This window comes from Haematobia irritans, chromosome 1 (genome assembly GCF_050003625.1).
Source record: "Haematobia irritans isolate KBUSLIRL chromosome 1, ASM5000362v1, whole genome shotgun sequence".
Lineage (NCBI taxonomy): Eukaryota > Metazoa > Arthropoda > Insecta > Diptera > Muscidae > Haematobia > Haematobia irritans.
In genome coordinates, this window is record NC_134397.1 from 152,102,318 (window position 1) to 152,120,520 (window position 18,203).

General features: G+C 30.1%; 1 protein-coding gene across 1 annotated transcript in view; it reads left to right on the plus strand.

The window, feature by feature from the left end:
• The window catches only part of LOC142222025 (uncharacterized), a 681,854-nt gene extending 673,118 nt beyond the window's left edge, over positions 1-8,736 (plus strand). Inside the window, exons 9-10 of the mRNA XM_075291949.1 lie at positions 4,012-4,267; positions 7,669-8,736. Of these exons, the coding sequence (XP_075148064.1) occupies positions 4,012-4,267; positions 7,669-7,913 (501 nt within the window). The 3' untranslated portion in view covers positions 7,914-8,736. The remainder of the gene's footprint in view (positions 1-4,011; positions 4,268-7,668) is intronic.
• Positions 8,737-18,203: the final 9,467 nt, after the last annotated feature.

Sequence of the window (18,203 nt, forward strand, 5' to 3'; positions counted from 1 at the left end):
ATCCAGTCCTCTATAGTACTAACTATATGTGCAAAATTTCATCGAAATCGGTTCAGATATAGCTCCCATATATGTATCACTCGATTTTGAAAAATTCGCCCCTAATAACCTTATGTTTGACCATACAGGCCTCATTTCTTAACTGATCTTACTCAAATCTTGCACAAGGTAACCTTTTGTAGTATTAATCAAACCCGCAAAATATTATGCAAATTGGTTGAGATTTAGATATTGCTTCCATATATATGCATCGCTCGATTTTCCCAAATTTGGCCATAGTACTCCTATTTATTAACCAATGTTACTCAAATTTCAAATTTTGATGTACTAGCCGATCGTACTTATACGTACTTGTAGCGCTTACATAAGACTATTGCCCGATTTTTACAAATTTGTATTTATTACCCACACTAATTTAACGATTTTCTCTTTTTTAATAATGGGCTCAATATTAGTGGCATTCTAACTCCGTAGGCGCAATATCAACACAGCCAGTGTTGCTAGAAGTAGGGGAAATTCCCTATATGTATGGGTTTTCTAATATTTAGCGTTTTATAGGGACGTAGGGCCATAATGTAGGACATTTCCACTCAACACAATTTGTAATAATTGTTACATTTTGGTGGCTCTAGAGGAGGAAAGTAGAAGCCGGCAAGGCTTGATCTTTAACAATGTGTGTTCCTGTAGAGAATTTTGTCAACATTTTATTTCTATAGAACATTTTGTCAAAATTGTACTTCTATAGACATTTTTTTCAAAATATTATTTCTACAAAAAATTTTATCAAAATTTTATTTCTGTGGAATTTTTTCTCAAAATTTTATTTCTGTAGAAAAATTTCTCTCAAAAATTTGTTTATAGAAACTTTTTCCAAAATTTTATTTTTGTCGACATTTAACAAAATTTTCTCAAAATTTTATTTCTGTGGAATTTTTTCTCAAAATTTTATTTCTATAGAATTTATTGTCAAAATTTTATTTCTATAGAAAATTTTTATTTTTATAAAGATTTAAAAAAAAAAGATGACTAATTTGGATAGAATTCTACCAACTGTGGCAACCGTGGTGGTAATACAAATTTATATTCTAAGTTATATACGTTGCATATTCATGTTTTAAGATAATAAAGTACTTAGAACCATTTTTGTTTTGAAAAATTTTTTGAATTTAACAAAAAATATAGTAGGGAAAATTGTTTGGGAATGTATGGGAAAGTAGGGAACTTTTTTTGTCCTTGTAGGGTAAACCGAACATTTTCCCTGGCAACATTGACTATGAGCTATAGTCAGATTGACACAAAGCACCCATAGACACGTACCCCTTAATTTTCTTATATATGCAACTGCGGTTTATCTCCCAGACCTATACACGGATGAAAAAGACTGTTTTTCATATGTTTGGCTATAAACATTATATGTTTGGAACACAAATTTTTAAACACAATATTTTTGAGTGCAAGCATATAATGTTCATAAACTAGCATAACATGTTTGGGATATATATGTTAATATGTTAGAACATATTATGTTTGGGACATAAAATGTTTGTAAATATAATATGCTTGGATGCAAACATATATTAATTTAGAAATAGCCTATAAACATATATGTGTTTAGTAGCTTGGAGCGCTATTTAACAGGGAGCGATATTGAATTAAGTTGGTGGTTGTTGCTTGTTATTACAAAATTAACATTTTATTTTTCCTTGGGCAATTGATCAGCTACTTCTTTGATCCTTACAAACTGTGTGGTCCGCTGTTCGAATCCCCGTCCGGCAAAAGGTATAATTAAAATAAAAAATCATAAAATTGAATAATTTCTTCTACAATGTTTGTATTACAGAAAAAGGTGCTAAGAACTAAAAAATCTCGTGGAAGTGAGAAAGATGTCGGGGAATATACAATTGGGCAGAAAAAAATTTTTGAGCATTCAGGTCGAAAACCTATGTTGTTAGCACCTATATTACCTGTTTATTTTCATAATTCATTTTGATTGTAAATATATAAATAAATAAATAAAATTTTGAGCACAATATTGTTTGGGAGAATTTTTTTTAAGCATATAATATTTTTGGGTGCAAAATGCTTCCAAACATATTATATGGTCACATAATAACATATTGTTTTTTGGAAGACAACATTATTGAATTTGGATGCAAAAATACAAAATGTTTGGAACTTAGACTACCCAAACATATATTGTTTAGACCAATATGCTTTCAAACATATTATATATTGGTAGACATCAAACATATAAATGTTTGGGCAATACCCAAAAATGTATATGCTTCAAGCAAAATATGTTTGGGAGTATATGTTACAGAAGCGATTATTTGTGAGGGTGTATGTTACCCCACAAATGCTTATGATTACTAATTCTGTAATGGTGGTTTAGGGTATGATATAGTCGGCCCCGCCCGACTTTCTACTTTACTTACTTGTTTTTATATACAAAATTTTGTCAAAATTTTATTTCTATAGAAAATTATGTCAAAATATTATTTCTAAATAAAATGTTGTCAAAATATTATTTATATAGAAGTTTTGTCTACATTTTATTCCTACAGAAAATTTTATATTTCTATAGAAATTTTATCTACATTTTATATAGTGAGTGTTATATTTCTATTAAAAATTTTGTCAAAATTTTATTTCTATAGAAAATTTTTTCAAAATTTTATTTCTTTAGTAAACTTTGTCAAAATTTTATTTCTATAGAAAACTTTGCTAAAATTTTATTTCTATAGAAAATTTTGTCAAAATTTTATTTCTATAGAAAATTTTGTCAAAATTTTATTTCTATAGAAAATGTTGTCAAAATTTAATTTCTATAGAAAATTTTGTCAATATATTATTTCTATAGAAAATTTTGCCAAATTTAACTTCTATAGAAAATTTTGTCAAAATTTTATTTCTATAGAAAATTTTGTCAAAATTTCATTTCTATAGAAAATTTTGTAAAACTTTTATCTCTATACAAAATTTTGTCAACATTTTATTTCTATAGAAAATTATGTCAAAATATTATTTCTATAGATAATTTTGTCAAAATTTTATTTCTATAGAAAATTATGTCAAAATATTTCTATAGAAAATGTTGTCAACATTTTGTTTCTATAGAAAATTTGGTCAAAAATTTATTTCTATAGAAAATTTTGTCAAAAATTTATTTCTGTGAAAAATGTTGTTAAAATTTTATTTCTATAGAAAATTTTGTCAAGATTTTATCTCTATAGCAAATTTTGAAGATAAAGAATTGGTATTAACAATTAATTTTGTCAGAATTTTATTTCTATAGAAAATTTTGTCACTTTTGTATTTCCATAGAAAATTTTGTCAAAATTTTATTTCTATAGAAACTTTGAAAAAATTTCATTTCTATACAAAATTTTGTCAACATTTTATTTCTTAAAAAAATTTTGTCAATATTTTATATATCTATAAAAAATTTTACCATAGTGTTATTTCTTTGTGAAATACCACATATAAAGTACTTATACACTCCCAGCAAAATCTATCATTGTCAACAGGGCATGAGGAAAGTACATACTTCTCTGCAGCCCAATTATAACATTATCACGTAAAGGCTATGTGGTAATATTTCTGAAAATCAGATGTATGGTAACCGAAACTATATTATTCCAAAAGCAAATGGTATTGCTGGGGGGTATGACACAATATGTCTTGGTCAATAGTTTTGCACCTCAACTATTTACCTATTTTTTGCTTGACTATTTTTCTCTTACTTTAGTTGTTTATGTGGAATTTAAATACGAAAGCAAAACACAATCAATTATTTTTCATTTAATCTCCTCTTATTCCCCCACTCAATATTTATTTCATATTTATTCAATAGTTAATTCAATAAAAATGCATACCACATCTTTATGTATATACAATATAAGTACGTATAATTGTGTATACACTAAAGCATCGAATACAAATTCTTTTGCTTATTTATTTTGTTAATTAATACCCATATTTTTGTTTTGTGCTTTCCATTTTCCATTGTAGGTCAGCAATGCTGAGGTACAATACATACGTACCATTGATAATTTGATTGCATCACGCATTAGCCTGAAGCTGCAGTTGCAGGGTATTCATTTCAGTAGCGTTAATCCTTCGGTCTATGGACACAGCGTCTATGGCATGAATTCTGTGCATGGTGGCGGCTTAGTGTTGCGTTGTACCGCAACCATTGGTGAATTGTATCAGGAATACAAGGAAATTGAACTGGGAACACCGCAAAAGGATCCAGTGCCGGCACGAGGTAAGGATTTTCATATTCTATGAACAGAGCGTGATAGTGAGTGTGTATGTGTGTTTGTGCTTGTCTGATTTAAGCTCAATTTTGTGTTAATGCTTTCCAGTGGAAAACCAATTGGAGATAATAATTGGTGAATTAAAGTAGTTTGAATGGAAACCACTTTGTTATCTAATACACACGTACCAATCCCAAATAGGCATTCAATGCTAAATCAAATCAGGTTTATTTGAATGAATTATTGTAGATCTCGTTTTGAATAATAAGTGTATGCATCTTTAAGCATGATATTGATAATTTAAATGCATGTGAGACACAAGTAATTTAGAGGTATAGAGAAGGAACCCAATGATTTAGTTTTGCAAAGTGTGACTCAGAAATGTAAAATTAACGTGGTTGCATCTTACATACACAGAAAAAATCACGAAAATTTTTCCAATTAAGGTATTCATTGAGTTTAAACAAATAATCAATTAAAATTTAAAATTACATTTTGTATGTTTGTTAGAGACCACATTTAAGCATCACATAACAAATTTCACCCGGATCGGATGCAATTTGGTTCTCTAAGAGCCTCTGCAAGCCAAGTCAAGATCCTTGATGGAAGGTCAAAGTCTTGTTTTTTATACAATAAACCACATAGTGGTCAGGGTATAATAAGTTTGATCGGCCAAAAAATGTGCCTACCAGAAATATTGATTTTAGCCCCCATAAAATATATACCGATCGACTCAGAATCACCTCCTGAGTCGATCTAGCGCTTGGTGTCCGTCCGTCTGTCCATGTATTTGTTGTTCACAGGATTCCGGTCGCAATTATTAACCGATTTTAATGAAATTTGGTACAGGGAGTTTTTTGGGCACAAGGACGAACGCTATTGAATTTGAAAGAAATCGGATCAAATTTAGATATAGCTCCCATATATATGTATCGCCCGATTTCGACAAATGGGGTCACGTTGCGCGTTTTTTCAAACGGATCGTTACCAAATTTGGCAAAAGGTAATCTTTTCTATCCCCCTTCAAGTCTGCAAAATTTCATGCAACTCGGTTCAGATTTAGATATAGCTCTCATATATATGTATCGCCCGATTTTCCCAAATTTGGCCACAAAACCTTTATTTATCAACCGATCTTACTCAAAGTTGGCTTAATGTAGTCTTCTATAGCACTAACTATATGTGCAAAAAATCATCGAAATCGGTTCAGATTTAGATATAGCTCCTATATATATATGTAAATCCCGATTTTCCCAAATTTGGCCATAGAACCCTTATTTATTAACCGATCTTACTAAAAGTTGGCTAGATCCAGTCCACTATAGTACTAACTATATGTGCAAAATTTCATCGAAATCGGTTCAGATGTAGATATAGCTCCCATATATGTATCACCCGATTTTGAAAAATTCCCCCCTAATAACCTTATGTTTGACCATGCCTCATTTCTTAACTGATCTTACTCAAATCTTGCACAATGTAACCTTTTGTGGTATTAATCAAACCCGCAAAATATTATGCAAATTGGTTCAGATTTAGATATAGCTTCCATATATATGCATCGCTCGATTTTCCCAAATTTGGCCATAGTACTCTTATTTATTAACCAATGTTACTCAAATTTTGATGTACTAGCCGATCGTACTTATACGTACTTGTAGCTCTTACATAAGAATATTGCAATATCAATACAGCCAGTGTTGCTAGAAGTAGGGTAAATTCCCTATATGTAGGGTTTTTGTAATATTTAGCGTCTTGTACGGACGTAGGGCCACAATGTAGGATATTTTCACTCAACACAGTTTGTAATAATTTTTATACCCTCCATCATAGGATGGGGGTATATTAACATTGTCATTACGTTTGCAACACATCGAAATATTGCTCTAAGACCCCATAAAGTACATATATTCTGGGTCGTGGTGAAATTCTGAGTCGATCTAAGCATGTCCGTCCGTCCGTCCGTCCGTCCGTCCGTCCGTCTGTTGAAATCACGCTAACTTCCGAACGAAACAAGCTATCGACTTGAAACTTGGCACAAGTAGTTGTTATCGATGTAGGTCGGATGGTATTGAAAATGGGCCATATAGGTCCACTTTTACGTATAGCCCCCATATAAAGGGACCCTCAGATTTGGCTTGTGGAGCCTCTAACAGAAGCATATTTCATCCGATCCGGCTGAAATTTGGTACATCGTGTTAGTATATTGTCTCTAACAACCATGCACAAATTGGTCCACATCGGTCCTTAATTATATATAGCCCCCATATAAACCGATCCCCCGATTTGGCTTTCGGAGCCTCTAAGAGAAGCAAATTTCATCCGATCCGGCTGAAATTTGGTACATGGTGTTAGTATATGGTCTTTAACAACCATGCAAAAATTGGTCCACATCGGTCCATAATTATATATAGCCCCCATATAAAACATTCTCCAGATTTGACCTCCGGAGCCTCTTGGAGGAGCAATATTCACCCGATCCGGTTCAAATTAGGCACGTGGTGTTAGTATATGGTCGCTACCAACCATACCAAAATTGGTCCAATCACACAAAAATTGGTCCATATCGGTTCATAATCATGGTTGCCACTAGAGCCAAAAATAATCTACCAAAATTTTATTTCTATAGAAAATTTTGTTAAAATTTTATTTCTAGAGAAAATTTTGTTAAAATTTTATTTGGTTCATAATAAAATTTTCATCATTGTCAAAATTTTATTTCTATAGAAAATTTTGTCAAAATTTTATTTCTATTGAAAATTTTGTCAAAATTTTTATTTCTATAGACAATTTTGTGAAAATATTATTTCTATAGAAAATTATGTTAAAATTTTATTTCTGTAGAAATTTTTTTCAAAATTTTATGTCTACTTTGTCAAACTGAATTATATACGTATTGGATCGACCTTTTTTGATTTAATATATACCACGTATGGACTTACATACAATTTAGAAGATGGTGTTAGGAGGTTTTAAGATACCTTGCCATCGGCAAGCGTTACCGCAACTTAAGTAATTCGATTGTGGATGGCAGTGTTTAGATGAAGTTTCTACGCAATCCATGATGGAGGGTACATAAGCTTCGGCCTGGCCGAACTTACAGCCGTATATACTTGTTTTACTTAACACATTTATGTTTATAGGCAATTATTTATTTATGGCAATAAATTAGTTTATGTTTGTATTTTATGTACCAAACATAATATGCTCTAACAAATTAACATATATGTCGCAAACATTTTATGCTTGTTTATGAACACAATATGCTTGCTCTTACAAATGATGCCAATAAAATAAATACTAAATAGTTGAGTTCCAAACATATAATTTTTACGCCTAAACATATGAAAAACAGTATTTTTTCCTACGTATATCATATACTAATCATCTTCTTATCATCTCTTTCCAGTAACACTCTCCTCGGGTTCGACAGTCAGAAATTTCATGTCATTCTTCTCATCGGGCAGCACATCAAAGACCACAGCGTTGGACGTTACAAAATTACTGCTAATAACGGCCATGTGCCACTTCACATCGATTGGCTCACTTTTAGTGCAGCTTTATTCTCGTGTATATAACCTGTTAAGGTACAAATCTACACAACAATACCAAAATGTCAATGATTCGCATTTACGATTATTATCTCTAAGATAACTTTATGGCTTTGATCTCAATTAAATACAAGAACAACTAATGCAGCAGAAATACAAAAACACACAGATCTATTTAACTGAAAGTAACCAAAAATGATAGAATAAAAGAAAAATCCAAACACCCGAAATTGAAATGTGTTATATTTAGCGTAAAATGATTATGTCGTTGATTACAGATGGGGCAAAGGATTATGATAAATAAAAAGCTAATTATTTTTTATTAAAAGAGCAAAGGTATTTTGCGACAAATGTGGTGTGAATGGTGGATATAGACCCCTTTTGTTTTTTTTTAGATTTATTTATACTATTCAATAATAAATAAATAAATGAATTAATTATATTTTTATAGTTATTATGATGATATGGTTAAGACAAACAATAACACATTAACAACAAATGTGTACACATGTGTAATTGTTTATTAATTGTTTTTTCCATTTATGTATTCAATATTAATATGAGTGGCGTAGGTGGATGCCACAGTGGGGGCCATTGTGAGAAATATTGAAAGCATTAAGAATTTCAAAATTATTTAATGGAAACATTAAATATTGATATGACAAGCTTTAAAATTGATATAAAACTATGCATGACCTACACTGAAAAAAAGATTAAAGATAAATACGAAAGATTATGAAACTGCAATTGCGGAACATTTTCAAAAAATTAAGAAAAAAAATTATTAAAGCAAACAAATTATCGTTAGCATAAAGTTCATAATCAATATAATTTTTGGACACGAATTTTGCATCCTATTTTTATACTCTCCAAGATAGGACATTAACTTTGTCATTCTGTTTGTAACACATCCACATATTGGTGTAAGACCCCATAAACTATATATATATATATATATATATATATATATATATATATATATATATATATATATATATATATATATATATATATATATATATATATATATATATATATATATATATATATATATATATATATATATATATATATATATATATATATATATATATATATATATATATATATATATATATATATATATATATATATATATATATATATAATGGGTTGTGGTGAAATTCACGCTAACTTCCGAACGAAAGAAGCTATCGACTTCAAACTTGGCACAATATTGATGTAGGTCGGATGGTATTGCAATGGATCCCCACATTTGGATTGCAGAGCCTCGTAGAAAAGCAAATTTCATCCTATACGGTTGAAATTCGGTACGTGGTGTTTATATATAGTCTCTAACATATATGCAAACATTGGTCAAAATCGGTCCATAATTGTATATTCATATTTCACTTCTGGCTCTCTAATTACTTATAGACAGTGATGCCAATTTGGTGCTTTTAGCACCAAATTTAGTGCTTTTTAATTTTTGAAAAGCACCAAATTGCATATTTGGTGCCTTTTCAAAAAAAGCAACAACTTGCTGCTTTCTGGCATTTTCATTTAGTGCTTTTGGTGCGTTTTATATTTCGAACAGTATTAAGTTTAATTCATACAAAAATTTTGATTAGACTTTCAAGAGCTTAAGAAACTCCACTCCAAATATAGAATTTGATTGTTATGAAGAAGGTATTGATTATTTTTTAATTAATATTGTTATTTAGGATATTCTGTAGAAAAGTCTAGCGACGAGTGTCGAATTTTTGAACATGATAAAGATGTCATTAAAAACGTTTGTATTACATTCACAAAAGCACGCACAACTGAAATAAGCAATAGACTCCTTCCATATATTAATATTTTGAAAATTGAAAGACATTACTGATCAAAATGAATTGAATGAAAGCATTAAAACTGATCAATGTGTAATTACAAATTCAATACACAAAAGTTCTACAATACATCTTCGGAAGTTTTTTTTTTGTAGTAGAGCATTTAATCTTCGATTTTGTGGTGGGAAGTGGTTAATATATTTTTGGTGCTTTTTGGTCTTTGGGAGTTGGCAACACTGCTTATAGACTCCCTATATATAGAGAGATTAAGAACTGAATTATATACATATTCAATCAGCCTGTTTTGTCTAAGATATACCCCGTATGGACTAACTAACAATACACTAGACGGTGTTCAAAATAAAATTATTTTCTTAATAAAAAAAGTATATACAGCCGTAAGTTCGACCAGGCCGAATTTTATGTACCCTCCACATTTTAGAAAAAACATTTTGACAAAATTTTCTATAGAAATAAAATTTTGACAAAATTTTCTATAGAAATAAAATTTTAACAAAATTTTCTATAGAAGTAAAATGTTGACAAAATTTTCTATAGAAATAAAATTTTGACAAAATTTTCTATAGAAATAAAATTTTGACAAAATTTTCTATAGAAATAAAATTTTGACAAAATTTTCTATAGAAATAAAATTTTGACAAAATTTTCTATAGAAATAAAATTTTGACAAAATTTTCTATAGCAATAGAATCTTGACAAAATTTTCTACAGAAATAAAATTTTGACAAAATTTTCATGACGTACCAAATTTTAACCGGATCCGATGAATTTTGGTCCTCCGAGAGCTCCGGAGGTCAAATCTGGGGATCGGTTTCAATGGGGGTTATATATAATTAAGACCGGTATGGACCAATTTTTGCATGGTTGTTAGAGACCATATACTAACACCACATACCAAATTTCAGCCGGATCGGAAATTTGGTACATGGTGTTAATATGTACCAAATTTCAGCCCGATCGTATGAAATTTGCTTCTCTTAGAGGCCCCGCAAGCCAAATCTGGGGATCGGTTTATATGGGGGCTATGTATAATTATGTACCTAGATGGACCAATTTTTCCGTGGTTGTTAAATACCATATACTAACACCATGTACCAAAATTCAGCCGGATTGGAATTTGCTTCTCTTGGAGGATCCGCAAGCCAAATTTGGGGGTCCGTTTGTATGGGGGCTATATATAATTATGAACCGATATGGACCAATTTTTACATGGTTGTTAGAGACCATATACTAACACCATGTACCAAATTTCAGCCCGATTGTATGAAATTTGCTTCTCTTAGAGACTCCACAAGCCAAATTTGGGGATCGGTTTAATTGGGGGCTATACGTAAAAGTGGACCGATATGGCCCATATCAATACCATCCGACCTACACCAATAACAACTACTGCCAAGTTTCAAGTCGATAGCTTGTTTCGTTCGGAAGTTTGCGTGATTTCAACAGACGGACGGAGGACGGACGGACATGCTCAGATCGACTCAGAATTTCATCACGACCTAGTATATATATTCTTTATGGTGTCTTAGATCAATATTTCGATGTGTTACAAACGGAATGACAAAGTTTATATACCCCCATGCTATGGTGGTATACTTAATAATACTTGGACCCGAAAATGTTAACCTTCCCTTAATAATTTTTTATTGATGTCGATCTATCTAACTTTCAATCTAGGCTAGGGACTACCTTACATATTCCAGGGGAACTAGAATCTGTTGGTATGCCCCGGGCTACCTGCAAGCTCATACTGCGTAAGAAGGCAGTTATGATGGTATCACTCCTGATATCTGCTATAACGGGTCGCTGCTTGATAGGCGATTTTGAAAAAAACTATAGGCGCGACGTATAATGAGCTGTCATGATGCGGAGGAAAAGGTATCAATTAAACACCTCTTGTGTGAGTGTCCTGCATTTTGTGTAAGGCGTAAGCAAATTTTAAGGGCATATACCTTTAGATTACTGGTGGACCTGGAAAACGTTAACTTAAGCAGTCTGCTAATGTTTTTGGAACAATGTGGTTGGTTCAATAGGAGGAAATAATCGAGAAGGTTCAGCGGTTAAAACTAGAAGTGCCCATATGTAATAATGGACTGAATAGTCTAAGTGAGCCTGAATTTTAATCGGGCCGCCACTCTAACCTAACCTAACCTAACTTTCAATCTAGGCTCTATATACAGAAAAAAGTCGATTTATGAAGTTTTTATCACTATCCAAACAAAAATAAAATTTTAGTTGCAAACCCCCCACACACACACCAGATTTTACTTCCATTTTGGATATCGTGTCAGTATGCTTGTGAGTTGTCTTCTATTTTGAAATTTCCCAAATAGGGTAAAGAAAAAATTGAAGCTTTTCTCCCCCACCCAGAAAAAAAACCGAATTTGAATCAAAATTCCCCATTAGACATGTATTAACATAAACAATGACAGGACAATACCGCACAGTTTGGAAAATAGAAAACATATTCATATTTTACCGTGCTTATGCAGTGTATTTGTGTACATAATGAAAAGAAAAAATTGAATTATTTAATGGTTGCGACAAACATATTATATTTTATGTTAGTCACAACCATGATGTATTTGATTGCGGCAAGTATGTTTATGTTTGACGAGAAATAATATGGTAGGCATATTTTCCGTTCAAAAATAACATAAATTTTCTTAAATGTTTGAAATAAATCGTAGAAGTGTAGGTTTTCTTATGCACATATACAAAATAATTTATAATCAGTTTATCAAATGAATTTGTATGGTAAAAATTGGGCTAAAGTTTAAATTAACTTTTTGGAATATTGGGATTAGGGTCTTACTGTGCCCCGCTCAATTTTCTACTTTATTCACTTGTTGTTGTAGCTATACTTAATGTCTAAAATTATTTATTACCAAATTCCCCCACTGTGAAGAATTAAATACACTACTTCATCATTCGTATTGCCAATTTTGAAATACTACACTATACCCACTCTAAAGAGTTCTATCCTCTTTTAACATATAAACCACAAATATGTATGAAATTAAATGATAAGATACCATGATAATGATATTGATATGAATATGAAATAATTGAATATTGACTTAATATAATTAAATTGATAAATGTTCTGGGATGAGGGTGAACATAATCGGTTCCTCCATGCCTCCCCACACACATCATCCCAATGAACTTGTGTAGTTAAATAAATCTCTGTAATAATTGAAAAATTATTAAGTTAATCTAAGTCTACAAGGTAAAATTATATTATTACTGATACATATTGAAATATTGAATGTATTTTAAAAACCATAAAGCTCCCTCCCCCAAAACGACGAAAGTCATAAATCTGACGAAGCAAAAACGAAACGAGAAAGAGAGATATGGCGAAACGCCCAGATGGTTTATCCCCTCCATTTCTTTTAAATCCATCACCAATTAATTGTAATAGAGTGGTAACATTTTAAATGTGAACAAAAGAAACCGCTAGCAAAATTATTAATAATATTATATGCATAATTGCAGATTACAAAGGCGATGAATATATAAAAAAACATATACAATACAAAAACTTTGAATTACAGAACAAACAAAAAAAAAAATCAAACATGCTGTAAATTAATTATAAACATACAAAGTAAATTAAAAATTTAATATGGAGATTATAATAAAAGTATGACGATAATGATGATGTAATGTGAGCAAAATGAAGAAAAAAACAACATAATAAATAAATGAAATGTTAATTTTAAAATAACTCAATGGTTTCTCATTTTATGGTCCAAGGTAAGTACATTTCTTAAAGGAAGTGTATATGCACTCCGAACAAAATATAGCTTTAGTCAGTGTTGCCAGTATTGGGGACATTTCCCCAAATTGGGGATAGTTTTTAGTGAATGGGGACGAAATTTCTGAGTTGTGGGCTTGGGGATTTTTGTGGGAAATTCTTTTGAGAAATAGGTTTAAACTTATGTAACAAAACTGCTAAAATTCTTTTTCTAAAGAAAATTTTGTCAAAATTTTATTTTTATAGAAAATTTTGTGAACATTTTATTTGTATGGAAAATGTTGTCAAAATTTTAATTCTATAGAAAATTTTGTCAAAATTTTATTTCTATATAGAACATTTTGTCAAAATTTTATTTCTGCAGAAAATTTTGTCAAAATGAAAATGTGCCAAAATTGTATATCTAAAGAGAATTTTCCCAACATTTTATTTCTATAGAAAATTTTGTCTAAATTTTGTTTCTATATAGAAAATTGCTAAAATTCTGTTTCTATAGAAAATTTTGCCAAAATTTTATTTCTATAGAAAATTTTGTCAAAATCTTAGTTTTATAGAAAATTTTGTCAAAATATTATTTTTATAGAAAATTTTGTCAAAATTGTATTTCTATATAGAACATTTTGTCAAAATTTTATTTCTACAGAAAATTTTGTCAAAATGAAAATGTGCCAAAATTTTATATCTATAGATAATTTTCCCAAAATTTTATTTCTATAGAAAATTTTGTCTAAATTTTATTCCTATATAGAAAATTGCAAAAATTCTATTTCTATAGAAAATTTTGCCAAAATTTTATTTCTATAGAAAATTTTGTCAAAATCTTAGTTTTATAGAAAATTTTGTCAAAATATTATTTATATAGAAAATTTTGTCAAAATTGTATTTCTATATAGAACATTTTGTCAAAATTTTATTTCTACAGAAAATTTTGTCAAAATGAAAATGTGCCAAAATTGTATATCTATAGAAAATTTTGTCTAAATTTTATTTCTATAGAAAATTTTGTCTAAATTTTATTTCTAAAGAGAAAATTGCTAAAATTCTATTTCTATAGAAAATTTTGTCAAAATTTTATTTCTATAGAAAATTTTGTCAAAATTTTATTTTTATAGAAAATTTTGTCAAAATATTATTTTTATAGAAAATTTTGTCAAAATTGTATTTCTATATAGAACATTTTGTCAAAATGAAAATGTGCCAAAATTGTATATCTATAGAGAATTTTCCCAAAATTTTATTTCTATAGAAAATTTTGTCTAAATTTTATTTCTATATAGAAAATTGCTAAAATTCTATTTCTATAGAAAATTTTGTCAAAATTTTATTTCTATAGAAAGTTTTTTTCAAAAGTTTATTTCAACATGAAATTTGTCAAAATTTTATTACATCGATATATTGCTCTAAGACCCCATAATGTATTTATATTCTGGGTCGTGGTGAAATTCTGAGTCGATCTGAGCATATCCGTCCGTCCGTCTGTTGAAATCACGCTAACTTCCGAACGAAACAAGCTATCGACTTGCAACTTTGCACAAGTAGTTGTTATTGATGTAGGTCGGATGGTATTGCAAATGGGCCATATCGGTCCACTTTTACGTATAGCCCCCATATAAACGGACCCCCAAATTTGGCTTGCGAATCCTCTAAGACAAGCAAATTTCATCCGATCCGGCTAAAATTTGGTACATATTGTTAATATATGGTCTCTAATGACCATGCAAAAATTGGTCCACATCGGTCCATAATTATATATAGCCCCCATATAAACCTATCCCCCGATATGGCTTGCGGAGCATCTAAGAGAAGCAAATTTTATCCGATCCGGCTGAAATTTGGTACATGGTGTTAATATATGGTCTGTAATGACCATGCAAAAATTGGTCCTCATCGGTCCATAATTATATATAGCCCCCATATAAACCGATCACCAGATTTGACCTCCGTAGTCTCTTGGAAGACCAAAATTCATCTGATTCAGTTGAAATTTGGTACGTGGTGTTAATATATGGCCTCAAACACCCATGCAAAAATTGGTCGAAATCGGTCCAAAATTATATATAGGCCCTATATAAACCGATCCCCAGACTTGACCTCAAGAGCCTCAACCGATCTGGTTGAAATTTGGTACGTGATGGTAGTATATGATATTTAACAACTATGCCAAATGTGGTCCATATCAGTCCATAATCATATGTAGCCCCCATATAAACCGATACCGAGATTTGGTTTTCGAGCCTCTTGGAGCAGCAAATTTCATACGAGTCAGTCAGAAATTTGGTACATTGTGCTAGTATATGGCCGTTAACAACCATATCGGTCCATAGTTATATATAGCCATCAGATAAATCGATCCCCAATCGCACAAAAATTGGCCAATATCAAGTTCATAATTGTATATAGCCCCCATATAAGCGACCCCCATATTTCGATTCTGGCTCTCTACGTATTGTCTAATATATACCACGTATGGACTAACTCACAATTTAGAAAACGATGTTAAGAAGTTTTAAGATACCACAACCCAAGTAATTCGATTGTCAATGACAGTCTTTCGCAGAAGTTTCTACGCAATCCATGGTGGAGGGTACATAAGATTTGGCCTGGCCGAACTTACGGCCGTATATACTTGTTTTTATAGAAAATTTTGTCAGAATATTATTTCTATAGAAAATGTGCCAAACTTGTATTTCTATTGACAATTTTGCTATATAGAAAATTTTGTCAAAATTATATTTCTATATAGAACATTTTGTCAAAATTTAATTTCTATGTAGAACATTTTGTCATTTTTTTCTATATGGAAAATTTGTTCAACTACTTGTATATTTAGAAGTAAATTTTAGTTCATAAATGCAATGAAGTTCAAAAAAAATAAGATATAGATATAGAGAAATTATTGGGGATTTTTGTGAGGAATTTAAATTTAAATTGGGGATTTTTGGGGACGAAAACATCATAATTTGGGGACAAGAGCCAGAAAAATACTGGCAACACTGGCGTTAATGAAAAAATTCTCTTTCTCAAAGAACTTAGTTTTTAACCTTTAAATAAACTGAGATTTATTTAAAGATTTATTGTAAAGTTTCCAATGTAAGATGCGATTGTTTTGAGAGTCTTGCGTTCTTCATTTATTGGAGCAAAGATAAGAGACACCAAATGAAAGCTAAAATTTTATGAGCATTTTATATACTTGATTCAAATTCAATCGGATTTTTTGAGAATTTTGTATACTTGTTTGAAACTTTAAAGTACACCAAAAGACTAAGATTTTTTTTAATTGTGTGTACATAATCCCATTATCCCACCTCCCAGCAAAAAAAATTGGAAGTTTTTCCAAAGGCACAACTTTTAAAGCACTTCAAAAAATGTCCTCCCACAGAAGTTCTATATTTTAACTACACAGGAAGTTCTTTCATTTAATTTTTTACAACTCTCTTCTTTCATAATTTTAATGAGTAATTTTAACTTTTTTGTCTCAAATTAATAAAATGATAAAATTTATTAAAATTTTGTCAAAAAAAAAAAAAAAATACTAAATCCAAACTAGAAAAATTGTGTATTTGTGAAAATATTTGAGATCAAACGTTTCACCCAAGCATTATAAGCCATTAAATAACATAAAAAATTTCAAAAATTATTTATTTGGCAAAATATTACAAAATTTTTTTAATTCACATCCAAAACACTGAATTCGACTCACACCTTAAGAAGTAAAACGCAAATTCAGTGCAACGGCTATTGAAGTGGTGGACATTCCTCCTATGACAAGCCCATATTAAATTCATCGCTTCTGCGCCAATTTTGCGCCACTTCCGATTGGGTTAATTCGCATCGAAAAATGTTCATTGCACCACTAGAGTTGTTAATCCCGCCAAACAGGGAGCGACGATTGGCGACGGTTCAAACACGGTTGTCACTCGAACCAAAAATAATCTACAAAAATTTTATGAAAGTTTTACCAAATATATACCAAATAAAAATCCTGTTTTTATGTTTTTGATTAAAATTTTGTGGTTAGTGAGAAAAAATATTTTTTTTCTAAAGAAAGAAATGGTTTATTATTTGATTTTAGTTATTTCAGTGACTACTTCTACAAAAGGGGAGAATTTACTCACAATGGACTTTGATTGTAGGGCCTAACACGAAAATTAAAATATTGAATTTTAAATTAAATTTTGTCATTTTTTTTTTCAAGATTTTATTTCTATAGAAATTTTTTCAAAATTTTATTTCTTTAGAAATTTTTATTTTTTTAGTAATTTTTTTTTTAAATTTTATTTCTTTAGAAAATTTTGTCAACATTTGATATTTTTTAGAATATTTTGTCAATATTTTATTTCCATAAAACATTTTGCCAAATTTTATTCCCTTAAAAAATGTTGTCAAATTTTTATTTCTATAGAAAATTTTATTGCTTTTTTTTGGTTAAATTTTTTCAATTTTTTTTCAAGATTTTATTTTCTATAGAAATTTTTTCAAAATTTTATTTCTATAGAAAATTTTATTTTTTTAGTATTTTTATACCCATAAGTTTGTCATTCCGTTTGTAACACATCGAAATATCGATTTCCGACTATATAAAGTATATATATTCTTGATCAGGGAGAAATTCTAAGACGATATAACGATGTCCGTCTGTCCGTCTGTCTGTCTGTCTGTTGTAATCACGCTACAGTCTTCAATAATGAAGCAATCGTGCTGAAATTTTGCACAAACTCGTCTTTTGTCTGCAGGCAAGTCAAGTTCGAAGATGGGCTATCTCGGTCCAGGTTTTTATATAGTACCCATATAAACCGAC